Source organism: Setaria viridis, chromosome 4 (assembly GCF_005286985.2).
Source record: "Setaria viridis chromosome 4, Setaria_viridis_v4.0, whole genome shotgun sequence".
NCBI classification, from domain to species: domain Eukaryota; kingdom Viridiplantae; phylum Streptophyta; class Magnoliopsida; order Poales; family Poaceae; genus Setaria; species Setaria viridis.
This window is the reverse complement of record NC_048266.2, coordinates 39784040-39809514: the sequence shown is the minus strand read 5'-3', so window position 1 is coordinate 39809514 and position 25475 is coordinate 39784040. Positions and strand designations below refer to the sequence as shown.

The 25475-nt window shown below is 45.5% G+C and overlaps 5 protein-coding genes and 1 non-coding gene across 14 annotated transcripts; 2 read left to right on the top strand and 4 right to left on the bottom strand.

Annotated features, from left to right (window-relative positions):
- Positions 1–1071: 1071 nt before the first annotated feature.
- TRNAA-AGC (transfer RNA alanine (anticodon AGC)) lies at positions 1072–1144 on the bottom strand. The gene has a single exon. It is a non-coding gene; the product is annotated as a tRNA-Ala (tRNA).
- Positions 1145–1269: 125 nt separating this feature from the next.
- On the top strand, positions 1270–3768 carry LOC117852970 (photosystem II stability/assembly factor HCF136, chloroplastic). Its single transcript, XM_034735297.2, has 8 exons — positions 1270–1615; positions 1790–2025; positions 2138–2268; positions 2601–2733; positions 2822–2944; positions 3056–3130; positions 3242–3357; positions 3450–3768. Exons 1-8 carry the CDS (start codon positions 1309–1311, stop codon positions 3514–3516), a joined length of 1188 nt encoding a protein of 395 aa, XP_034591188.1. The 5' UTR covers positions 1270–1308; the 3' UTR covers positions 3517–3768.
- A 547-nt stretch (positions 3769–4315) lies between these two features.
- Positions 4316–5603, bottom strand: LOC117852971 (receptor-like protein 44). Its single transcript, XM_034735298.2, has one exon. The coding sequence runs from the start codon at positions 5369–5371 to the stop codon at positions 4562–4564; it is 810 nt and encodes a 269-aa protein (XP_034591189.1). The 5' UTR covers positions 5372–5603; the 3' UTR covers positions 4316–4561.
- Positions 5604–12648: 7045 nt separating this feature from the next.
- LOC117852479 (uncharacterized) lies at positions 12649–19999 on the top strand. Of its 9 annotated transcripts, none has more exons than XR_004639850.2 (7): positions 12649–12976; positions 14381–14494; positions 14600–14643; positions 15348–18293; positions 18557–18665; positions 18751–18910; positions 19531–19670. XR_004639850.2 is itself a non-coding variant. In XM_034734583.2 (7 exons), exons 2-7 carry the CDS (start codon positions 14393–14395, stop codon positions 19744–19746), a joined length of 3570 nt encoding a protein of 1189 aa, XP_034590474.1. In that variant the 5' UTR covers positions 12651–13339; positions 14381–14392; the 3' UTR covers positions 19747–19999. The 9 variants fall into 9 exon arrangements, 5 of the variants coding, with proteins under 5 accessions (XP_034590478.1, XP_034590475.1, XP_034590474.1 ...); XR_004639849.2 differs by having other exon boundaries at positions 18557–18686; XM_034734583.2 differs by having other exon boundaries at positions 12651–13339; positions 18557–18658; positions 19531–19999.
- LOC117852481 (gibberellin-regulated protein 2) lies at positions 19975–20815 on the bottom strand. The gene is made up of 3 exons (XM_034734589.2): positions 20595–20815; positions 20417–20477; positions 19975–20314 (listed from the first exon to the last, which is right to left on the bottom strand). Exons 1-3 carry the CDS (start codon positions 20679–20681, stop codon positions 20127–20129), a joined length of 336 nt encoding a protein of 111 aa, XP_034590480.1. The 5' UTR covers positions 20682–20815; the 3' UTR covers positions 19975–20126.
- Positions 20816–21130: 315 nt separating this feature from the next.
- LOC117852480 (delta(24)-sterol reductase) lies at positions 21131–24712 on the bottom strand. Its single transcript, XM_034734588.2, has 3 exons — positions 24552–24712; positions 21943–23187; positions 21131–21854 (listed from the first exon to the last, which is right to left on the bottom strand). The coding sequence occupies exons 2-3, from the start codon at positions 23182–23184 to the stop codon at positions 21411–21413; spliced, it is 1686 nt and encodes a 561-aa protein (XP_034590479.1). The 5' UTR covers positions 23185–23187; positions 24552–24712; the 3' UTR covers positions 21131–21410.
- Positions 24713–25475: the final 763 nt, after the last annotated feature.

Genomic DNA, 25475 nt, shown 5'->3' with positions numbered 1-25475 from the left:
CTAAGTAGTATGGTTCATTACGAATAAAAGGGGTATTCATCATCCCCAAGGAACACCCTGTTCTCTGATCACGCAACTTTCCGTTTTCATTTCGAGTGATTCAGGAACCACCCTTGCAACACAGACATGGTAATGGTTGTGAAGCATCAACCCATACCCATTGGTAAATCCGAAACCAGGTACGTAATCTGCCGCTTTGCAAAGTGTTCCTAGATGTTCTCTGAAACTTGTAAGAAACTCGAGGAATTCACGCGGGAGCCAGAGCTTTGAGAGATTTTTGTCCAACTCTGTAATATATCTTTATTGTATAACTTCGCTGCCAATCTAGGCTCTTCTCCTTAATTAATATAATAGGCAGATCTGTTCGTTTTTTAAAAAAAAAAATCGGAAATCCTGCGGGTAAATTTCACCTCCATTTTGCCTACACTGCAGCGAGTTCTCCATGGCTTGCCTGTAACCGATCTGAAATCAACTGATTGGTGCAGTTGAATGCGTGGACTGGACTTGTAAGGAAAATGCAAAGCTATCGGGTCTGTTCGCTTCAGCTTATAAGTTGGCTGAAAAGCTGAAACGGCTGATTTGTTGTGAGAAGAAAATACTGTTTGGTGGCTGATAAGCCAGCTGAATAAGCTAAAGCGAACATGCCGATCGGCGGGGCAAAACAAACAGCCCAGTCCGCGCTTTCCACTTAGACCTGATCATGGCCATCTAACCTGACAAACCTGACCTGAGTCAACTGAAAAAAACCCCGACCCGACCAAGATGCATATTCCTAAATCATGGGCCGAGCACGGATCAAAATTTTTGACCCAAAGCCCGAAAAAACCCGACCCAACCTAAAAATTGCACATAAAAACCCAAACCTGATCCTATTCGACCATGTGACGAGTTGAGGACGGGCCAAAAAATCCGACCTGATGGTCAGGTGCGAGCCAACTTTTTTGACCCGAAATTTGAAAAAATCCGATCTGAACCCGACAAATGAACAGGTCTATTTCCACTCACGAGCGAGGGCCATTCACGACCGCATCCTTTTTTCTGCAAAAAAAAGGAAGAAAAAGGAAACAGAAATGGAGATGCGGGGTATCGATCCCCGTACCTCTCGCATGCTAAGCGAGCGCTCTACCATCTGAGCTACATCCCCGACCTGTGATTTGGTTTTGTGTGAAGTCATTTTGTTAGTATAATAATTATACTCTGATCTGGAACAGTGCCACGGCGAGACGACGCCCAGGATAAGAGACCGGAACGCGCAGCCACAAGCAGAGCAGAGCAGAGCAGCCTCGCCGCGGCCACGTCTCGCCTCCCATGGCCACCAGCTCCGCCGCCACCGCCTCCCTGCACCTCCTCCTCCCAGCCTCCCGCCGCCGCCGCCTCCTCGTCCCTCGGGCCACAACCCACTCCAACTCCGACCCCACCGCCGTCGACCGCCGCCGTTTCATTGCCCACACTGCCGCCGCAGCCGCCGTTGCCCCTCTCGTCCTGCCTCGATGGACTCCTATCGCCCGGGCGGACGACGCGCCGGCGCTCTCCGAGTGGGAGCGCGTCTTCCTGCCCATCGACCCCGGCGTCGTACTCCTCGACATCGCCTTCGTCCCAGACGACCCCTCCCACGGTACCATTATTACTCACTAATTTAGCCTACATGAACCCATTCATTCATTCATGAAATCACAATGCAGATGCTTAATTAGTTATTACTACATCATCTCATTTCTGAATCGAGAAATTGTATCAAGTAGTAAGACTGGCCCAAGAGTATGTACATGATTTTGAGTTGCATGTCCAGGTTTCCTCCTTGGGACTAGGCAGACCATACTGGAGACCAAAGATGGTGGAAACACCTGGTTCCCTCGCTCCATCCCTTCCGCTGAGGACGAAGATTTCAACTACAGGTTCAACTCTGTAAGCTTCAAGGGCAAAGAAGGCTGGATCATCGGCAAGCCAGCTATTCTGCTGCACACCTCAAATGCTGGAGAGAGCTGGGAAAGAATACCTCTCAGTGCTCAACTTCCTGGGAACATGGTATATATTCATTTTCGGTTTCTACTTTCCACACACACCAGACAGAGCTTGTTGTTCCTTTGCATGGTTCCCCAAGGCAGCAACGTAAACCTTAGTTGCTGTCACACGGCAGGTTTACATAAAAGCTACGGGGGAGCAGAGCGCGGAGATGGTTACCGACGAAGGGGCAATCTATGTTACTTCCAATCGCGGCTACAACTGGAAGGCTGCCGTGCAGGAGACTGTTTCGGCTACTCTCAACAGGTACAAACATGCAACGAATTTCTTTTATTCAAGTCATGCCTAAACACTGAAGTAGAGTCCTCTTAGAGATGCTTATCGAGTTTGATGAAGCACATCCTTGTCGAGGGCTGTGTCTTGTTGAAAATTATTCGTACAAGTGCATGAAATGAAATAGCTTAAATCCCGTCTTGATTATCCAATTACTACACTAGGTGGGAAAAATATTGTGTTGCCTTTTGGGCTTCTTTCTCTTTCTTTTTTCCCGGTGATGTGGTGGTGCATACCTAGCCAGGTGATGGATCAGACCATGACGCTGTCCCCTCCATTTCTTCTTCCTTGTGTTTGTGGTGCAGAACAGTTTCAAGTGGCATTAGCGGTGCAAGTTACTACACTGGGACTTTCAACACGGTGAACCGGTCACCTGATGGACGCTACGTCGCTGTATCCAGCAGAGGGAACTTCTATTTGACATGGGAGCCTGGGCAGGTCCGGAAGAACTAGTTGATGTACATTACTTTGTTATGTCATAGGCGGGTTCTGAAGTCCACATGTACACATCTGCGTATATATGCAGCCATTTTGGCAACCACACAACAGGGCGGTGGCACGGAGGATTCAGAACATGGGGTGGAGAGCAGACGGTGGGCTTTGGCTGCTGGTGCGCGGTGGTGGACTCTTCCTCAGCAAAGGAACTGGGGTAGGAGGGTGCTCGAAGACTTGCCATTTCTTTTTTTTATCTTCACATTGCTTGCAAAGTGGCTAGAAACAACAATTCTGTTACAATAATTGGTTTGGTTTCCATGCATAGATAACTGAAGACTTTGAGGAGGTGCAAGTGCAGAGCCGGGGGTTTGGAATTCTTGACGTCGGCTATCGCTCGCAGGTAAAATTCATCGATACAAGGCGGCTGCAATTAGCTTGCAGACGGATGGTGACGTGCGATTCGTTTCCAATTCCAAATTTCCAATGCATGGTGGTGCAATTCTAACTGCAGGATGAGGCTTGGGCTGCTGGTGGGAGCGGCGTCCTGCTCAAGACCACAAACGGAGGGAAGAACTGGGTGCGTGACAAGGCTGCTGACAACATCGCTGCCAACCTCTACTCCGTCAAGTAAGCAGAAAAGCACTATCCCATGCATCTTGTTTCTCTGGGGCATTGTGATCCTGACGCTGTTTGTGCTGTTGCCGGCCTGTTGGGTGCAGATTCCTTGATGACAGGAAAGGCTTTGTGCTCGGCAACGACGGCGTGTTGCTTCGATATCTTGGCTGAAATGAGCTGCCAAAATGCTGCGAGCTCGGTCTCGATCGTGTTAGCCTTTTTGTATATGATGATGACGATATATACTTGATCGATGTACGTATGTATACAACGTGTAACGGCTTTAATTTGCAACCACTGTAAAAGGAGTATCTCACTCATGTGGTCATGTGTAAGCATCTTGGATTAGAGATCGCTTGATGTACTTCCAGCAAAAAGAAGATGCTTTGTTTTAGGAAAATGAAAGGAGATGCTTTTGTACCATTGCCACCGCATAATCCACGCTGCACGCGCATGACACGTCACCATCAGCAGCCGTGTGCGTCTCATGATTCGTTCGTGACGATAAAAGTCATGAACAGCAGCCGTCCACTCCACTTGGCATGGCGGTGAGAGCAATAAAGCAGAGGGAGGCTCCACTACACTACTGCTGGCAGTGCGCACTCCACTCTTCGGCAAGGCTCAATTCATTCCTTAGAAGCATCACATGAAAGCAGGGCATTGCTCTCTTTTTCCAAAAAAAAGAAAACAATTAGCAAAAGGACAGCTCACAAGCACAAAGAATTTGGAATAGATTAGGAACAAGCACATCACCCCAATTGGTGAGAAATAGCATTATTCATACGAACAAGGGATTAAAGTAGTCTTGAATCCCTTATCTTATAAAAAAGTAGTCTTGAATCCAGAGGCAGAGAAACCAGTTGTCTGCAGAAAAATAAAATATTCCTCAGTATAAACATAAGTCCAATGTCACAATCAGTTGCCTACCACACGCACGTACCGTCCATCTGCCAAACAGTCCAAGTCCAAGTGAAAAAAAAAATCATCAGTTATTAAAAATTACAGCAATTCCGGTCACCAATTACACTAGATCCACTACTGACACACCCTGACTGCACCAAGAAGATGTCTGCTCTGCTCTGATCCAGTTCCAGGATCCAATTTTGGCTTCGGCCCTTGAGGAATGAATCTAACTGAAATGTATACAAGATGGAATCTTTGTTGCAAGCCAAGATGAATGAAAATTCATCTTTCAATTGCGAGGCCTTTGATGGATTCAGTAGTCCGGCATGAGCTGGGAGATCTTGCCCTCTTCTCCGGGGGTGGTGGCGGTGCGGTCCGTGGCGCGGAGCCACAGGCAGACGGCGGAGAAGCTGAGCACGAGGCTGAGCAGCCCGCTGCCAAGGCCGATGCCGACGATGGCGAGCACGGAGAGGCCCCGCGTCCGCATCGGCGGCAGCGGGTAGCCGTACAGGTTCTTGTTCCCCACGAAGGAGCTGGCATTGAACCCAACAGAACCGGTGCGGTTGGCGAGGAGCGCAGGGATGGGGCCCGAGAGGCGGTTGTAGGAGACATCCAAGGTGGAGAGGCGGACGAGGAGGCCGAGCTCGTCGGGGATGGGCCCGGACAGCTGGTTGCCGTGGAGATCTATGATGTTGAGGTAGGCGCAGCTGGCGAGCTCCCGCGGGATGGCGCCGGAGAGCGCGTTGGCGGAGAGGTTGAGCACGGCGAGGTTCAGCAGCGCCGAGAGCTCCGGCGGGATGGCTCCGGACAGCGCGTTGGCGGAGAGGTCCAGCGACTGGAGGTTGGTGCAGTTGGAGAGCTCCGGCGGGATGGTGCCGCCGAGGGAGAGCCCCGGGAGCGCTAGCTTGTAGACGCGGCCGTTGTTGCAGGTGACGCCCTGGAGGTGCGAGAAGAAGCCGTCGCACGGCGCCGAGAAGGACGCCTTGGTCCAGTTGCGGAGGCCGCCGGCGGGGTCGGAGAGGGACTGGTGGAGGTGAGACAGGCACCGCTCGTCGTCGGGGTCGGCGGCGCAGAGGAGGAAGAGCGCTGCGGCGAAGGCGGCGGCGAGGTGGCGTCGGGACATTGGGGAACGGTGCTGCACCGCTGCTGAAATCAAGCAGATGTGGAGGGAGATGCCTGCCTGCCACTGCCGCGCGATTGCTCGCCCTCATCCGCTGCTCGCCTACGCCGCACCGCCGCGAGAGCTCGACAGCGACGACGGGATGCTGCCCACCATCACCGCGAAGGACCTCGCCGTCGCCTGAGTGCGTGGCGGCTGCGGGGGAGGAACTGAGGGAGAATGAGTGGATTAGAGTTACTCTGTCCATATATACTTGCTCAGGTAATGGGCTTCGTGGGCCGTTGTTGCACCTTTAGCGTCGGCCTTCGGACCGGAAGCCAATTAATTATCCCTGCCACCGCCATCTCCCGCAGCACCCGCGCCCTGCACTGCGCGGCTGCCGCCCCCGCCCCCGGCAGCCACTCCTCCTCCACGCCCCCGTGGTGCTCTCGCTCGTGGCTGCCGCCGCCGGCGTAGAAGAAGAATGCGTCCACAAATAATTGTTTGAAAAATGTTGATTTTGGTCCAGAAAAATGTTGAATCTGTTGTTTTGAGATGTTGAAATATGTTGTAAAAAAATGTTGAGTGTGTTAATTTTTTCAACATGGTGATCTATATTTTTTCAAATGTTGAATCAGATATTTTTAGAAGTTGAAATGTCTATAAACGAATGTTGAATCTGATCTATTAAAATGTTGAAATAATCTTCTAATTTAGGTTTAATGGGCCTTAAAGCTACGAAGCTTAACTGGCTTCCAGCCATATAGGAGCCCTCTTTAGACTACTTTGAGCTAAGGCATCGTATAAAAAATTGATAAATGTTGAGCAATGCTTCAAACCAAAAAAAACTTTGAGACACGGTAAACTCAGTTAGCATATACTTCACAGTAATAAATGGAATTCCATAAATCAGTTTTATCACAATAATTGGCTGCCTACGCCACCATTATTGATCCTACCGGTACTGATGATGCAGGAGCACGGATAGAGTTCATGGATTGGCATTCGTTTTTCACTCACCTGCTGATCAGTCCTCGTATCGATTGATCTCACCGTTTGAGAGACACCCAATTCAATCGATGAAAAACATTATCAGTTTACTCTTTTATCTTTTTACCTTTTCTCTTTGCCCTAACTTTTTCAATCCTCATCTACTGTTTTTTCATCATCTCTACGACGTTTGAGAACGTTCTAGGTGGCCTACCGACCCTAGAACAACCCAAAGTGCACTTGCCCTGACGGGGTCCCTCCCGGGCGAGCGTTCGTTGCTTTGTTCGCCGGGCTCGCCGGCGAAACCGGTTTGACCGACCACCCACATCGGTCTGACTGCCCCACGCAGAGGAGCTGCAAGGAGCCCCTCCGCGCGCCGCACGTTCGAGTGTGTTTGTGTGTTGGCCCGATTTTAACACCAATATATTTTAGCGACTCCGTTGGGGAAGAAGAAGAAAGACATATCGGTTGTAATTGCCGATGAAGATGATCTTTCCAATATCACCGCCAAGAACGTCGTCAACCCGACATTCAAACAACTTCCTGAAGAGATCCACTAGATGCTGGAGGAGCGCAAGAAGAAGCGCGATGAAGAGGACTTGCAAGTAACGATTGCAAGTTTTCAAGTTGATCGAAGAGGCACGGTCAAGAAGATTAAGGAGATCGACTTCGCTTCTACCTCCAACAACACTTTTGATACTCCATCACTCAAGGTGAAGACCAATGTGAGCACATCATCATCGCCATCTCCTTTTGTTACCATGGATGATCTTACTACTGTGATAGATAATTTGTGCTTAACGTTAGCGAAAAATATGCAAGATATGGTAGATAAGAGCAATGGTAAACGAATCGAGGAGGGTAATGATGTTGCATCTGTTTCTAATACTGTACTACCTCAAATATCATATTGTAGTGCATCGACAGCACTCATAGTGGAGCCTCAGTATGGCATGCTGTTGAACTATTTCGTGGGACAAACACCTCCACCCCAATCTGGTCAGATTACATCGATCAGACCGCATGGTCCAACCGGTTAGACCGGTTTCGATGTCATGGTTCCATGTGCATCATCTCCGGAGCCTATAGCTACTATACCTCCCGTTCAGGCTAGCTCTGGCTGATCTAGTAAGGTTCCTAGTTTTGTAGCTCCATATGCTATAGTAGCTCATGGCGCTCTGCTCGTGGTTTCTGTTGGAGTAGGTGTTTCATATGGTTCCATACCTAATCCACAAATTAATAGCCATTTGTAACATAATGTTCCTAATCCACTTGTACAACAGAATGTGTTGCAATCGAATGCTTCTACATCACAATCATCTTGGCCAACCACTATTCAAAAAATTATTGATATGTTTAATACCAATCTTGCTAAACAAATAAAGGAGGATTATGGAATAGAGGTGAAACATAAAACCCATACATATCAAAAGCCGTATCCCTTGAGTTTTGATTTGGTTTCTTATCCTTTTGGTTGGCATTGTCTTGATTTTGTGAAATTTAGCGGGATGATCTTGGGGGCATATTAGCCAATATCTTGCTCAATTAGGAGAAGCTAGTGCCATAGAAGAAGTGAAAGTGTGATTATTCTCTTTATCTTTAGCTGGAACTGTTTTTTCATGGTTTGCTTCATTACCTGTTAATTATATTCATACTTGGGAGCAATCAGAGCAAAAATTTCATGATCACATTTATAGTGGAGATAATGAGTTAAGATTGAGTCATTTAACATCGATTAGGCAAAAAGCCGTGATCCGCGATGGATGTGAATGTCACTACTTCAGATTCACCGATATCTTCGGATTTCAGAATCAAAGGGTCAAACGGGCGTGCATCACCTGAACGAGCGCAGTTCCAACTCTTATAGACTGCTTTGAACCTGATGAAATCTCTTGCATTACTGATCTTATTGGCGATGCTCACAACAAGATGTGGCATAAGATTTTCCCATGAAGGAACCATGATTGACGAGAGATTGACTGGACAACCAAAGAAGAAGGTAGAGGGAGAACAATATGAGGACTCGTAATAGCTAGAGAAGGAGGAAGTTACGGACGAGGCAGAGGTTGTACTTCCAAGAAAGACAAAGGATGAAGGAGTGGAAGAGCGAAGGTCCGGTGTATTGATGCTTTGCAGAAAGGACATTCTTGAGTAACAACTGCATCTGTCTATTCGTGTACATCGGATCGTCTTGTTTAACTACTGTTTACCAGATCGAAATTTCCTATATAACGATGATATTTAGCTATTCATGGGCACATTTATCACTTGTTTAAATGCTATGGTTTATATGCCTTGGATACAAAAATCAACGAAACTTTGCATTGTGTGGAGCAGTTAGTTTCTATAAAATAAATGTTGTCATGAAAGAAATTAATATATTGAAAATACAAAAGGGCCATTGATGTGTATTGGAAACCGTGAAATGAAATTAATTTATTGGAAATAGCGCGATGATGTGGCACTCATAGAGAAATTGGAGGACCGCTTTATGATTTTACGATTCGTTACGGCGCAACGGAGGGACGGCCTCATCCGTGTTTATATTATTATGGTATTACCCTGTTCTCTTCCCTTGTCGAGTAAGCTACTTCTTCATTCCTGCAACCAAAAAAACCAGTCTGGTAGCGCACCTTTTCCTCTCCCCATGGAGCCATCGTCTCCTAGAGCGATGGCGTATGGCACATCCTCTGATGAAGAGGAGAAAGCTCTAGGGCTGACAGGTCCGCTGTTGTTTTATTGTATTATTTAAGTGTATTTTATCATGTAAACAGTCAATACATTAATTTGTTGCACTGAAGTACATTTATAATGCAATAGTCAGATCATCCTGTAGACATGATCTACAAAGGAGGATAATCCATGGAGTGCTCATCAATGCCATGATGCCACGGACTGTCCCAGACTCCCTTTTGGAACTGCTCGTCTACGTAAGGTCACTGACGCTTGGATCCGAGTCCCAAGCGGTCCAACATGCCAGTGACCCAGGTCTCATAGTGGTTTTCAAGGAGTTTTGTCTCCCACTACCGAGCACAAAGGCGGGATCTGAAATTTTGAATTCTCCACTCCTCCTCCAGGTCCTTCCCCGTTATATATAAATAAAAGAGGGGAACCAAGCCTCCCACATCCCACCTGGTAATTCCAAAATCAGTCCCCTCTCCTCTTCCCGTCGAATAGCCGTAGTAAATCTGCAGTGGTGGCAGCAAGCGCGACCTCAGCAGCGCCGTCAAGCTGGACTAGCGGCGGGCTACCTCGGCTACGAGTGGCGAGCTTCCTCGGTAACGGGCTTGAAGCTGCGAGATGTTTCGAGGCTGTCGCTCCGTCGGCTTCCCCGTGGCTGCCACCGACGGCTGCCATGCTCGACTACATTCGAAGAAGATCGAGGAAGCGGCGCATGCCCGGGCTGCTCTATCGATGCGGCATTCGGCACCTCCTTCTCTTCATGTTTGTCAGGTTAGCGGTCTCCTCCCCGTATTACTAAATTCAATTATTAGATTGCTTCTCCATGCTCTTTGGCTTTCAATATTATAGTTGCATACTTTGGTGAATGTGGATGTGTTGCACCCTATTGCGAGAGTTGGTGAAAAATTACTGCTCCACTAAATCCCCTTTATCTTTCACCTTTTTCAATAATTATTTTTGTACCAAGTCAAATTATTTATGTGGTTTGTAGAACTTAATAGATGAAATTATTAGATTGCTTCCCCATGCTCTTTGGCTTTCACTATTATAGTTGAATTGGAGAACGTGGATCGGTTGTACCCTATTGGTAGAGTTGGTGAAAAATTACTACTCCAGTAGATCCCCTTTATCTTTCACATTTTCCAATCATTATTTTTGTAGAACTTAATAGATGAAATTGTTTCAGTTTGCAGATGATCTCAACCATTGCCACATGTTCTTATGTTTGTTATTTGTCTGTTCTTAATTTATATTTAAACAAATGCATCAACTGAAATTTGACTATATCCTGTTTCAGCCGACCAAAGAGTCAACATCTGTAGTCGCTCCTATTCAGTCCAGCTCCAGCGTAACACACTAAATACATGATGATTATTGACGTTTTTTCTTTCCTTAGTTTAAATCAATGACATGATCACAATCTGGTTTCGGATCCGCTAGATGGAAGTTTCTCAAATCAATGTTGCATTTAGCTAAAAAAAACCCTAATGAGGCAGCGGAGTACTCAAGAAGCTCTGCCAAATCCTTATGCAGCAGTGTTGGTGGCGAGCAAGTTGACGCTGACAAACAAGATAGGGTACAATTTCGACAATAATTTTTTCTCACCAGCAAGAGTTATCTACCTTGAAGAAGAAAATAGAAGAATCAGAATTAACTCTCAAACTACAGTCAGCCAAGATTAAAAAATTGAAGAAGGTAACACAAGATAGTGAAGCACTCCTTCATCAACCGCTAACCTATACAAGAGGTTTAGATCAATGCTCTACTTTGTCTCTTAAGATTATTATCTAGATGCAACATTGTTAATCTTTATTTTTTGTGAAACAGTTATCTTGTAATAGTTTGTGATATGTGATGAACAATATGGTAGTGGTTGTCTTGATAGTGAACAATAATTTGCACAATTTTTGCACAACTTTTGGGCTCAACCCAACAACAAATGGGCCTACAAAATTAATTTTGGGCTATCTGAACAACATTAGCCTGGGGAACAAATTTGGGATCGTCCCAATAACAAATGGGCCTACCGGAATCAATTTTAGGCTACCTGAACAACATTGACCTGTGGGAACCATTTTGGGCTCGACCCAACAACAAATGGACTAAATTCATTTTATGACGAAACAATTTGTCACAATTCTCATGCCACATCAGATTCTGTCCATCGTGGCAAAATAGTAGAAACCAATTTATGATGTTTCTGTTTGACGATTCGTAGGCGTCATAATCTTAGTAGCGCAGCGAAATAGGGAATGTCACTAGTCACGGTTTATGACGCTCGACTAGTGATGAAGGGTTTTCGTCACTCCCACATCATAAATCACGGTTTATGATGAAAAACGCGTTTATGACACTTTTTGATTCGTCATAGATAAGAAGATTTGTTATAGTGCGTATTAATAAAATCAAATTTGTTACTACCACATTTATTGAGATTTATTAGGTCTAATGAACCATTTTAATGGCTCATAAGCTGTCTTTGTTAAGGGAAAGAGCTAAAATGGAGGCTCAATTCAGTTTTTTGCCCATCTATGTCTAGTTATCTACCGCTAGTGGACCTACACCAGACGGAAAGGTTAGCGAGGAAAGGGTGGCGGTTAACGAGGAAAGGGGCGAGTGGAGCAGCTAGCTAATCAAAAGTCATCAACCGTTATTACTTTTTGCTTCATCGGATCAGGAATAGTAAGTCAACCATGGATTGTTCTTCTAATAAGTTAAATTTGCTAAAAATATCTTAAAATTTACATAAATTATTATTAAAATCTATTCATAATACTATACAACTACAGCCTGTTGGAGACCATGGACTGAAAAGTCCGATGTTTGGATGCCAATTAGGATGACTAAAAATGAGTTAATTGTAAAATTAATTACATAAGTCACAACTAATTGATGAGTAGAAACCTATTGATCCTAATTAGATCTTGATTAGCCCATATGTACTGATCTAATTAGGATCATTGGATTCTACTCATCAATTAGCTGTGACTTATTGCAAATAGTTTCGTAATTAGCTAATCATTCTAATTGGCATCATAACACATATTTAGGGGGTGTTTGATACCCCTGCTAAACTTTAGCACCTATCACATCGGATGTTTGGATACTAATTAGGAGTATTAAATATAATCTAATTATAAAACTAATTGCACAGATGGAGTCTAATTCGCGAGACGAATCTATTAACCCTAATTGGTCCATGATTTGACAATATGGTGCTACAGTAATCATTTGTTAATGATGGATTAATTAGCCTTAATAGATTCGTCTCGCAAGAACTTATGATTTTTTGGTAGGAGTCCAACAAAGCTTTCAACAACAACAGCTATGAAAACCTAGGTTGCACCACAAAATCCAAGGAAAAGGTAGTAACTTATTTTTTCCAATTCAAATTTATGTTGATAGAGTAAATAGAATACTCTATTTGTTTTGAAAAAGAGTAGGTCATAACAAGGTTTTTCCTTTTTCCCCTCTAAGAAATTAAAATTCGATGGAAGATACATACAAATGATGTTGATCGATTCAACAAATCGATATTCAAAAAAAGCACCCGCAAAGTCCCTTTTTTCTGAAAAAATGGAAAGAGAAAAGTGCATGGAGGAATAGGATAGGGCAGGAGAGACTGAATATTGCTAGGCGTCCCCTCAGCGAAGTAACCCAACGGTAGAGAGGCAAGATAGAGTAACCAACCAAGCCACTCCCCAAATCGGCTTTGCATTTGCTTTCTCGACTTGGGAATCAAAAAGTCCCATCGATCGATCGCTCCTCCGCATCGCATCGCATCCCACCCATTCCCCTCGTCCTCATCGGTTCCATCCTCCTGCCGCTCTTCGGAGGCGGGCTCTCGATTCGATCGAGCGGGACGGAACGGGAGGATCGGCGCCGACACCGGAGCCGGAGCCGGAGGAGAGAGGGAAGGGCCATTTCCTCCTCTCCCCGCGCGATATCTCATCTCGAGTAAGCAAGCAGGCCGACGAATTCATGGTCATCAGTCTAACTAAACCCAAGCGTGCTCCTTTCTTGTGCTGTGTTTTTTGCACCCATGCCCGCTTTTTTTAGCGCCGGCCGGCTTTTTTCGGCCCTCCCATTTTGGTGCAGCGTTTCGCTGTCCGCTTTCCAGCAGATTCATCATCGTCATTCCTCCTCCTTTCTGTTGCCATTTTTTTTGAAAAAAAATAATCTTAATTATTCTGTGTGTTAGATTGCATCCTAATCCTCTCTAGGGATTTCCACTGTTTTCTTGCCTCCACATTTGTCCTTTTTCCGATTCGATTCCGTAACCGCTCGCTTCCGGTGATCGCCATGCATCCTATCGCTGAGGTCCTCACCGTTCTCCCCCCTTTACCAACCCCCCCTCCTCAATTATTTACTTCTTGTGCGTGCGATGTTTCAGATTATCCGCAATCCGACGGCGGTTTGTTTAAATTTCTCTAGCTTTACTTTACTATAATAATAATTGCCTGCTTATTTTCTGCTTACGACCCAAACTCGGGTCAGAAACCCCACAAATTTATTCCGAGTTTGATTTCTTGTGGTCGGTTAGAAGATGCCAGATTAGCGGAATGTTTCTCCGCTTGGATTCTGGTGCTGCTAGTCACTATGGGCAAATCTCCATAGGCATCCATTTTAGTCTCATGGACGGCTGCGAGTTCTGATTGGACCCTAGTAGGTAGCTTCATGATTAACTTATTACAGATTAAGTATGGGGCTAGGCGTTGTTCATAGCCGTATACAGCAATTTGATCCCACATTTCAAATTGCACATGATATATTAGTTCCTGTAAGTGTAATCCAACTATGAGAATGGTTATCTGCTATCACCACCTGTCATATGTGACAAGTGGTTGATATATCCTGTTCTTGATACTAGAATAAATATTTGAATCACCTTGATAGAGATAACAGGCCATTTCTATGTATTATCAATAGGATCAATTCTTTCCAGAGATAATCCATGGTCGAATTACCACCTGTCATATGTGACATGTGGTTGATCAAAACTTTCAAAAAAGAAACATAATTCTAAAGGTACGAAAAATTGCCAATTTCACGTTGTTCATGTGCTCCAGTTTGATAATTGTCAATGTCTGCACTTCACGAATTATGTATTTGCCGGTCTCATCCACTAACTTAATAACCTACCCTATGGCGTCATAGTTTCTTTTGGAATTTATTTGCTTCCTAATTACTCTGCTTTTGCTTATTGGCAATTGTGTGGTGACTCTACCTGCTCAAGAGATCATCAGCTTGCTTCGCTACCTCCATAAATCTAGTTGATCAGAACCGAGACTTTATGATGCTGCTGATATGCTAGATCATCTCAATAGAAGTGTGTGGTATTAAACCCTCGTGTGATCACAGGTTCTCTGAGAAATGCCGTGTGCACTTGAAGTAATTGACTCAAGGGTACAGAGCACATCACATATTCAGTGCAACAGATCATTAGACCAGAATATTGGCAGCCACTTTTCAAAGGTTTGCATTATGCATGCATTTTATACATGTTCCATTGTTCTTTTATGGCACAGATTGCCTGGCTTCGCCAACACTAACTTGGCATTTTTATCTTTTTTTTTTCAGGGCTATCTGATATGTAAACCTGTTTCTGTTCATCCAAGGAACGGGTAATTGACTGTTGCTTGCATGCTAACTATCACTGGTGAACTTGACTGAATGTATCTGGTATTCTGGTCTGTTGATGCTGTGTATACTGTTTAACAAGAAAATTATAAATGAACTGACTTAATAGGTCCAGAAAAATGAAAAGATTAGGGATCATCAACCATAAAGATCTAGTAGCTCGTACTATTCTAAATTCTAAGTTCTAACTTCATCAATAAAGCTGACCCCACCCATCAACACAATCAAATTTATCTGGGAGCTTTGTGATGGGATCCTCTCACGTAACTGCAAGCTGTGACTTTGTCACTGACATGTGGGGCACATGCTGCTTGGACCCGGATGTCAGTGGTCAAGTCACCATGCAGTTAAGTCGGAGTGGCTGCCTGTTTGACAACTGTGGAGGTTCAATATTGGTTAGTCACAAAGTTTCTTGTGCTTGGTTGCATTGCATATGTGAAAAATGAAGGAAGAACTAAAAGACAGCTGTACTGATTTTTTGCCACTGAAACATCCAATCCAGTGTCACCTAGTCTTCTCTGGATCCCTGTTAGTTTGCTAGCCTTATATTACTGTGTGTCATCATTTTCATTATGATGCATTTTCATAACCAGGGATTCAGCCAGCATAACCAAACACCTCACAACTCATCTGTTCTTCCGATTTTCTAGAAAGCTACTTGTTTTATTGTGCTTTTGTGGTGTGGCAGGGACACTGCATTAACAATAGTTCCGCTAGGGCATGATTCAGATTGGAAATCAGCACCATTTTTTTCTGACAATCAAGAGGTCAACAAGGTAATCTCTTTGACATCAGGAGATCTGGGTACAGAGGGCCTTGAGTTATTATCTGCACAGCCAAGACTACCTTATTGCTTAGGCCAGCTGAATGAAAGGAACATGCATGATCAGGATGATTCTTCTAAACCAGTTTCCATTGGAAACCCATGCGGAGGAAGCAACTTAAGTCAATCTCGACAAAGGAAAACCATCTGCAATTCATCGGTAGCAGTCCCCCCCTGCCATGTGGTTGCAAAGAAGTTCTCCCAACCTGTCACTACCATTCTGAGATCTGATTCTGATATTTTGCATGATGATGAAAAGCCTCCAAAAAGGAGTTATAGAAAGAAAGGAAACAAGAAACGGAAACATCACGGGCGAACGACCCGTAAAAAGCTGAATTTGGCATCAGGAATCACTTTTGACGAGAATACTTATGGTGTTTCTCCTGTGGAGGTACTTCCGACCAATTTACTGGTTGATAAGTTTTCAGAGATCACATCCTCTGCTAGCTTGTTGGTTAAAAAAGCCCATTTGGGTGGTGAGAACAACAACAACTATGTGGAATGTGGTACTATGTTGAATTTATGTACATTAGGAACTGATGAGATGGATGGTTCTGAATGTGCTGGTTCATCTAATGATGCTGCCAGAGCGAGATTAAGCTGCACTTGTGTTCCTTACTTGAATGATGAATCAAATACTACTGATTCTTCAGAATTTGATGGATCCACTTTCACTGAACGTGGCTCGGGAGAAGAAAGCAAAAGCTACCAGAAGTTACCGTGTGCCTGTGTTTATAACCCAGATCATGCAACCATAGATTCCTTCTCTAGCAAGTGGAGCAATGACAACAGTGGGAACTACAGTGTCCATGTTGGGGCTAGTTTAACTATGAAAGATGAAAATAGTCACGATCATTCTCAACTGGTGGCTTCCACAGGGCTGAATGGTGCGAGGAAGTGCCAGCTGATAAGGTCACATCTCAGTGCTACTCATGCTGAAGATACCAACAATCCTTTAGAGAGCAGATCTTGTTCCTCTAAGGATGTTACTGATAGTTGTAGTCATACTGAAAGAGTTCAGTGCAGCAGTGAGGCCTGCAGCAGTAAGGCCTCTCTTCAAATTAGTTCACTGACGAGGAACAGAAAATCAAGAAGAACACCGAGCTACAGTGATCTAACTGTATCTAACAGAGTAACGAGCGCTAATAGGCACAAGAATAATGGCAAAGATAGTTTTGCTGTGTGGCAGAAAGTAGAAAGAAATGACAAAATCATATCTAAAGCAGGACATTCAAGTAATTTACCTATTCAGGAAAAGAGTGCACATGAGAACAGTAACAAGGGTGTATATGATGATCGAACAAGAAATCGGGCAAAACATAATCATAATAGGAAAGCATGCAAACAGGAGTCCCCAAATGGGACAGTTGAACTGGAGTCTACCAAAGAAGAACAAGATGCATTGGATTCATGCCAAACATTTTCCGGACCCATATATAAGAAGCAAGCGCCCTTCCTACGCCAGCAAAGGAGCTCTTCTTCAAAACAAGGGTCTCAGTTATCAAGAAACTACTATACTCCTAGGAACAGCATCCCCAAAGTGCCTAAGGATTCCCTGCAGCAAGAAGAATTGCCGGTGCTGCAGCTAGTTCATACCAATGACATCGGTGATAGATCAACCTCAATTTTTTGTTCAGCTGGTGAAGTTGTTCTAACTGGAGATTGCAGCAACTGTCCAACTGAGGGAAATGAGAGTTCACAATCTGGTATTGATGTAGCTCCATCAGTATCTTGCAACTTGGTTCCAGACTTGACGCTACAAGCTGCTTCCGATGATTCCCACATATCAGATCCTTACTCTTTATGTCCTCAAGACAAGGGTGTATACACCAGTTGGAGCTCCAATAACTCGTGCACAGATCCTTGCGCTGCAGAAATCGAGGAAGTTCGATGTGTGAAGCTAACAACAGAGGGTAATTCTCAAGAATCCTGTAAGTGGTATTCTGCTGCTGGACACCTGTCACAGAAATGGGTTCCTGTTGGAAAGAAAGAGGCGTCTAGTGTCATCCATTTAGACATCTCAGAGGCTTCTGTTGTTGAAGGTATAGTTTCAGCTAATGATATTTCTGATTCAGTTGGTCCTGTATCAGCAAATGGTGAAGATAGCAAATTAGCTAGTGAAATGACTCCTAAACTAAACTCATCTGAACATGTCGATTTAAGAAGCCAAGCATATAATGTAATTGAGACTGGTTACAGCAAGATAAAAGAAGCCATCAGTTGTGTTTACACGGCACAGCAACGAGCAGAAGACATCCAACTTCGCATCGGTAGGCCTCTTGCGGATTTTGAACATTTTGTTAACTCTGCTTCTCCAGTTTTGCACTGTAACCCTTGCCCTGCTGGCTGTAAATCATACTTGCAAAAATGCGTGGAGGATGGTTTATGTTTCCATCAGACTCCATACATCACTCTAAGAAGTGTCTGGCAGTGGTACGAAGAGCCTGGCTGCTATGGTTTGGAAGTAAAGGCACAAGATTTCCGTAGATCCAAAGGGTTGTGGAATAGTCATTGCCAGTTTACTACCTATTTCGTGCCATATCTATCTGCTGTTCAACTTTTCAGACAGACTAAAAGAACCAATGGTGGAAGCATTGTTAAGGAAACAATGGATAGGGATATGCCATGTGAAACATCTCCGTATGAGAATCTGCCCCCTATATTTGCAAAGCTTCTGCCGCAACAATCTAATCCAACAAACAGGTCGTCTACATTGCATACTGAAGATGATGAACAGCTAAAAAGTGGCGAGCTCATATTTGAATTTTTTGAATCTGAACAACCATATTCGCGGCGACAGTTATTTGACAAGTGAGTTGAACTAGTAATTATGTATAAAAAGGGTGCATGCATGCTTATTATTAACCTTTTACTTGTGAGTGGCGATGGTGGTAACCTTGTTTCTTATAAAAAATTCAATTTTTTACTATCTCCCTTGTTATTGCACTTGTGCCATTCTTCGTTAATAATGGTTTATGATTTTCGACTTGTGGTTCACTCTTGTACACTGAACACTAGAAAATGTGTTTCTTTTGTTAATTGTTCTTATAGAAGACTCATAGCACTCCTACTAGGGTAAATGAGCTGATTGCTGGTGTGAAATCTGTGAATGGCCAAATATTTGGAGACCCAAAGGGTTTGGAGCTGAGCCTGCATGATCTCCATCCAGCCTCTTGGTCTGTTGTATGCTCTCTACTTATATTGGTGCGTGCTATTATCTTGTTGCTTTGCTTGTATGTAGATGTGTAAAACTCTTCTTGAATTCCAGGTATTGTGTTGCATGGTATCCTATATACCGCATACCAGATGGTAAATTGCAGGCTGCATTCTTGACATATCATTCTCTTGGGCACTGGATTCGGCGGAGTAGCTCAGCAGACGAGGCTGTTGTTTTGCCTGTCATAGGCCTGCAGTCTTACAATGACAAGGTAAAGGACTAACATATCTCGTGGTACATGGTTGTTATGAACTGAAAATGGTGTGAGTTGTGTACGGCTTGAGACCTAAAATATTGGTTGTTCTGACATGGTTTGAGGTTTCCAAGCTTGATGTTTCTGCGTCCTGTTATGAATACAGTCTGATTTGTGTCGCAAACATCTCTCGTACTGTATGGACATCTTGAAAATGGTTTGGTTTGAACTAAACTGTAGCTACTTGGCGGTATTTCAGAGCAGACGAAGATCCTATCTTTTGGCAGAAAACCAGCTTATGTTCTTGAACCTTGACGAAAGACTATTTAGTGCTCTTAAAGGTTCATCTAGATCATGCATGAGAGTCAAAAGGACCATGCAGGCTTAGTGGAGCTGCTCCCTTTTGTGACCTGGTGTGCGGTGAAATATTGGATCGTGGTAGCAAAAGTAGTGGTGGGGATCCTGGGCATGTGGAGTGTTGGTGTTCTGGGTCCCGGCCCAGGAAAATGCTGCTGAGAAAGTCAGTCATGGCCATGTGGTGTGTTTTGAGGGACGTGGCAAAGCAGTAGTAGGCTGGTTTTATTGTGCTCTGTCAGTTGGTTCTCTTGGTGACTGACCTTTGTATTTTGGGAATGCAGGCGGAGCGGTGGTTTGAGATGAGGAAATCCGACTCTGAAGGTGGTGAGCCAGCAGAGTTGCAGTATAGCGAAGCATCGGAGGTTCTGAAGGAGAGGGTGCGCGCCTTGAATGAGGCTGCAGCGGGGATGTCCAGGGCCAAGGTGGTGAAGAATGGGCCGATCATGAGCAGAAACAGGCACCCGGATTACGAGTTCTTCCTTTCACGGTACCGATAGATTGATGCTTGGCTGCTGGCTGCTGAGGGAGGGGTTGGTTGCTGCCTGCTGAGGCTGGAGCAACCACTAGTCAGTGTTGTCAGATTTAGGCTCGTTTGTACGTATGACCGATCCTTTTGTAAGATAACAACTACTAGTGTAGTTAATGTTGACTGTTGGCTACCTTGAGGCTTTGTTATGGTGCAAGTGCAAGCGCTGGATGATGATGATGATGAAGCCCAATGCAGATGATCATGATGAGTCTGTTTATTTATTGATATACAATATATAGAACATGATGAAGCATATGTAGCAAGCACTGCAGAGATTGCTGCTATCCATATATAGCAAGCAAGATGCTGATGCATCTTGTTTCTTTCTTTCTCATGTCATGTGGTACATTAGGGGCACTTGAGCTTCTTGGTGTGAGGGTTGACCATGGTGTCGTAGCAGGGGCAGAGGTGGCGGGTGTCCTGTCCGGTGCCCGGGGGCACGCAGCTGCAGTGGTTGCAGCAGACGTTGCACATCTTGTTGCACATCTCGTTCTTCCAGTTGTTGGCGCACCGCACCACGCACGCCGACGGGCAGTCTGCGGCATAACATACATGAGCAGAGGAGATAGGAGATGGATGATGATTTCTGACTGTTTCTCCAGTTGTTTGTGTACCAGTTGAAGAACATGGGACGTTACCTATCTTTGGAGGAGCCTGCTGGAGCAGGGATCTGCTGGTGCTCCAGAGTTGCTGCTTCACCTGCCGCATCGCATTGCATGATACATAAGCCAGATCAGATCCGAATATCTGATGGTGTGTGATCCAATGACTGCACAACTCAATTCTTATGCAGAACTAAGGTCAGATTGATTTTACCTGCAGCTGCTTTAGATCATCATCAGCAAGCACCACCATGAGGATGAAGACGACGACGAGGAAGAGGATCTGCTGCTGCTTCTTCATGCTGCTTCACTTCTATCTGGTGGCCTGGCTAGCAAGGATTCAGCAAGGGTTTAGGCAGGGGCACACTCCTCTTCCCTTCCTCTCTATCTATATGGTGCATATGCTGTGAATTGGGGCAGCAATGAATGGGAGCAAATAATACAAGCAGAGCGGTAGGTGGCAGATGCAATGCACTACTGTAGCTAGCAGCACCATATATCCTTTTCTTTTCCTTTTTCCAAAATTTGGGTGCAGTGCAGTGATCATCAAGAAGTGAAAAGGGCAGACAGCAATGCATGGATGCATGTGATGTGAATGGGAATCAACATTGAACAAGCAGCCCTGCACAGCACTGCCCTCCTAGTACACCAGTCCGTCACCAACTAACTGAGCAGAGCAAAAGCAGGGGTATCTCCAGTTAAAACCGAAACCACCAGTCAGTTGCAAAACATTCCACCGTGCATCAAGAATTAGACAAGACACAAAAGAGCTATCCATGCTAATCCCGAATTAAGTTCAGCAATTCCATTACAAATGATAAAAAGCCACTCACTACATAGTACCAATGGCGGCAACGACTGACCAACAGAGACAAACACACTACACAATCAACAAGTTATTCTAAGCAAGCAGAACCGAGACCAGCATCTCGTTCCAAATCCCATCATCAGGTAAACAAAACAAACGCTGCTGCTGCTGCTGCCGCTGCCGACATCTAAATCACAAACGCCGCTTCATCAACAGCTAGGACTAGGCCTCATCTGCATAGGCTGGCTCCAGGATGGCCGCCTCCGCCTCCTGCACCTCCTTCTCTGTCTTCCGCCCCTTCTTCGACTTGTAGTACACGCTCATGAACGTCCCCACCGCCCCATACTTGCGACGGCAGTGCTCGTAGTGGGACGCGTCGAACATCCTCCAGAAGTCCTTCTCGTTCAGCTCAGACACAGCATACTGAGGCTGGTAGCTGTGGTTCTCGATCAGCCACTGCTCCAGCCGGTGCACCGCCTCCGCGCCGTTGAACTCCTCACCCCTTAGCACAGCAGCGGGGGCGTAGTACACGCCCACGTCCGTGAACATCTGCGCATAGCTCGTGTCGCCCTGCCTGTGCTGGTGCTCGAATCCAGGCTCAGGGTACACCATCGTCTTCACAGGCAGCTTGTACAGACGGTGAGGGCACAGCCACAACGGATACACCTGGCAACATATATAGAGAAGAGTGGTTAGTATTATAATGCAGGGTGTGGTATGCAACAGTAATAATCAGTAACAAGAGACCACGCACCTCCATCTCGCGGTGGACAAACTCAAGGGCATCTCCAACCTTGTACAGCGGCACCAGCATGTCCTGGATCACGTGGTTGTCATGGTAGTAGTTCCTGATAGCCTCACCCTGGGTCGCCTTCAGCAGAGACACCTTTGGTGGCATCAGCCAACCCAGCAGGAACCTGAACCAGAACTGGTCACCGAACGGCAAGATCAGCTTCCCCTCCCAGTACAGGCACCTGGTGTGGCGGTGGTAGTACTCCCTTGTTGGGATGTACTCCACGAACTCACCCCTCTTCAGCGCCGTCTGAGCGTGCTGGTAGAACCAAGGCTTAAACCACCACCCGACGCAGTTGATCTTGTTGCCCTTCTTCTTTGCCTCTTCTTTTGAAGCATAAACACCAGTCATCATCACACCCTCGCTCTCAGTGTACACCATTCCTTCAACAAAGTCAGGGACCTTTGCAGGGTCACCGTCTCTTGGCGCGAAAGAATCAGCATAGGCCTGCGCGATTTCCTTCAGATTCCCTTTGACTGGAATGTAGGTGAGCTTCATGTATTCCTTGATGGGAATGAGCTTGATCTCAGCAGAGACAAGGAACCCAAGTGTTCCCTGGGACCAGGGAATGCCATAGAAAAGGTCAGAGTACTCGTTATCCTTGGTGGCTCTAACAACACGGCCATCTGCAAGGACAATTTCCATTGCAACAACTGTGTCAGAGAAAAGCCCATAGAGGTGAGAGCTACCCTCAATACCATAACCATTGATCAGCCCACCAACAGTGAGGTCGTCGAGCTCAGCGACGACTGCAAGGGCAAGGTTCATGGGGCAGGTAGCTCTGGTAATCTGACCCATGTTCACAAGGGGCTCAACCTTGGCAACCATCCTCTCTTTGTCAATCTCAAGGATATTCCTGAAGGCAGAAAGGTCAACCTCAAAATGCCTGGCACGCTTGTAGTCCACATTGCGCATGCCAACAGCAATCCAGGGCTTCCTGGCTGTGCAAACAAGGCCATCCTTCTTTGGGTTCCTCTGCTTGAGCCGCTTCACAACCTTCTGCACATTCTCATCATGCTGCTTCTGGCGCTTCTTCTCTGACTTCATGGCAGACCACATGTCGCCCAGATAGATATTGAAGTAGATCAGAGATGAAATCGGAAGGACCACAAAGATAACAAGGATCCATCGGAACTGCACCAAATAGTCCACCAAAACCTTCTTCCTCTTGCGGCGCACCAATGGTTCATGCACGTCCGCCATGGTCTGAAAAGAGGACAGTTGAAAAAAAAAAGAAAAGGAAACAACAGAGTTAGTTGAACAGTGCAGTAACAGCAAACCATACATATCAGGGAAGAGCTTCTACACTAGCTGTAGAAAACAACTGGAGCTGCTAACAGATATCTTCACCAACAGCTATCACATATCTTCACCAACAGCCGTGACGATAAAGATACATTTATCACACTAACATTTCACCATCTAACATTTCAGGAAACAATGCTGTAGCACAGAATGAATAAATAAACTACGAGGTCCAGAACACAAGAGCCTATCAGGAGGCAGGACATTGACATGCAGCTGTAAAATTTTTACAGCCAACAGTTGTATGTCCAGTAAGTACCCCTACGACCCGAAGCAATTTCCAAGACCATCAACTTGCACTATCACTTTTACAGAAACAAAACTGAGCCCAACAAGTATATTCGGTCAGATGGCATTCATTTGATGTAACATGCACATGGTCTGGCTATTAAAAGGAGGCAGCAAATAGTATGAGGTAGCTTTGCTAAAAACAGGATGGACCTCGGCGATACACATAATTGGATAAGGGCATAAGGCAGTCTGGATTCCAGAAAAATTGGCAATGTCTTTTGCTATCTTTAAACCTTGAACCCAACAAAAGCACTGGACCGGCCTCTTTATTCATATTTTTTTTCTCTAGACTAGAGCTGCGGCCTGCGATCATTATGCACCTAAACTAGATCTGGGAAAGAGCATCTGGGCAAAGTAGCAAGCAGATTGGAACGGTTTTGGGCACAGAGCTTATACATGCAGGCAGCAATGCCCACACGAAACAACATGGAGTAGATATGTGTGATGCAGCCATGCAATGGAGTAGTTGGCATGACCCGACGTGCTTAGATCAGATCCAGCAATCATTGATGGTCCCAGCCGAATTCAAAATTGATAGCAAGTTGCGGTATTCTCCTATAGGCGTACTAGCATACAGTGGCAGTCTTTTATTTGATTCCAAGGTCATGATTCGCTTGATTGAGTGATGCAGGAAACACCAGAAAAGTGAAATGCAGGGTAGCACGAATTGGGCGGGCTTCCTCCCCTAACAAAACTATTAACTGCTTTTTGATTGGATCGGGTTGCGGATTAAAGAAAATTTGCACCGCGGAAAAGTAAACCTGGCCCTGCAAGCGTAAAAAATCTGTCTTTGGCAAAAAGAAAAAAGTGTAGAATATGTGCGCGTGCAGGTGGAGAAGCAAGTTCCATTGAGCAGGGAAAAAGGACCAAGGTAGTAGTTGCTTACTAGACTGATGTGTATAGTAGTCCAGATTCATACTAGATCTAGGAACGGATGGTGCCGGAACGCAAGGGAAGGAGATGTGTTGTCTTACCAGGCCGGCCGGCCGGCAAAGGGGTGCTCCGAATCACCGATGCAACCGGAAGAGGAAGGGCCTCCTCCGCTGCGGTGCAGCAGCGTCTGGTGTCAGCTGCTGCTGCTGCCGCCTCCGCTGCAGATGGGGATCTCGACGGGAGAGAGCGGTGGGGGGGTTGGGTTGGGTTTTAAACGCATCCAATTCCAATGGGTTTATGGTTCTTTTCATTTTAGCCCTCCGTGATGCCTGTGTTGACCGACAGCTCAGCTCAACGTGGCGGAAGAGGACAAAAGCCGCCTTGTCGATGGTGATTTTTTTATAAATTATTTTCATTGGAATTCGAGCCGTTTTGCTTGCGAGTCCGTAGGATTTTTCTTTATTCTTTAAAAGGAAACAAAAGGGGGAAATGGAACGGGTGGGGTGATGCCGAAATATCAAGGGGTGGGTCCCACCCACCAGCCTCGCAGGAATCTGGACCCGCATGTCAGTCACGTGCACGCCGTGCTGTGCCGTGTCGTTGGAGATCCGATCTGAATCGGAGATCTGAATCCACCAGCTACGTACCTCAGGTCGTCGTGTGTCATGCATGCTATGCTGCGGTTTTCTTAATTAGCAACTTAATCAGCAATTAATTAGTTAATCAATTAATTAGTATGCAGTGCAAGGTACCTGCAGCGCATCACGTGTGCCATGCATCGGGAATATCGGATGGGATCGGGACACATGGATCCATCACAGTAGTATGCATGATTACATGTGCCCATCCCGCCGGAGAGAGAGGCAGACAAATGTACTCCTGTGTACAAATACAACACAAGAAACTTAACCAATGCAACAAATTGAATGCATACACTAGTAGAGTGTGGGTCGCTGCCGGCCTAGCCACATGGAGCGCTACCGAATTATATAGTACACTACTACTAGGCACGTAGCGCCTGCTGC

Bases quoted from the DNA above. Each gene is read 5' to 3' on its own strand.
- LOC117852970 (XM_034735297.2), top strand. From the start codon at position 1,309: ATGGCCACCAGCTCCGCCGCCACCGCCTCCCTGCACCTCCTCCTCCCA. The intron at 2,269-2,600 runs GTACAAACATGC...TTTGTGGTGCAG, and splicing joins GTTTCGGCTACTCTCAACAG to AACAGTTTCAAGTGGCATTA. The intron at 3,131-3,241 runs GTAAAATTCATC...TTCTAACTGCAG, and splicing joins ACGTCGGCTATCGCTCGCAG to GATGAGGCTTGGGCTGCTGG.
- LOC117852971 (XM_034735298.2), bottom strand. From the start codon at position 5,371: ATGTCCCGACGCCACCTCGCCGCCGCCTTCGCCGCAGCGCTCTTCCTC.
- LOC117852479 (XM_034734583.2), top strand. From the start codon at position 14,393: ATGCCGTGTGCACTTGAAGTAATTGACTCAAGGGTACAGAGCACATCA. The intron at 14,644-15,347 runs GTAATTGACTGT...GTGGTGTGGCAG, and splicing joins TCTGTTCATCCAAGGAACGG to GGACACTGCATTAACAATAG. The intron at 18,911-19,530 runs GTAAAGGACTAA...TTGGGAATGCAG, and splicing joins TGCAGTCTTACAATGACAAG to GCGGAGCGGTGGTTTGAGAT.
- LOC117852481 (XM_034734589.2), bottom strand. From the start codon at position 20,681: ATGAAGAAGCAGCAGCAGATCCTCTTCCTCGTCGTCGTCTTCATCCTC. The intron at 20,478-20,594 runs GTAAAATCAATC...GCGATGCGGCAG, and splicing joins ATGATCTAAAGCAGCTGCAG to GTGAAGCAGCAACTCTGGAG. The intron at 20,315-20,416 runs GTAACGTCCCAT...GTTATGCCGCAG, and splicing joins GCAGGCTCCTCCAAAGATAG to ACTGCCCGTCGGCGTGCGTG.
- LOC117852480 (XM_034734588.2), bottom strand. From the start codon at position 23,184: ATGGCGGACGTGCATGAACCATTGGTGCGCCGCAAGAGGAAGAAGGTT. The intron at 21,855-21,942 runs GTGCGTGGTCTC...ATATGTTGCCAG, and splicing joins TTGTCCACCGCGAGATGGAG to GTGTATCCGTTGTGGCTGTG.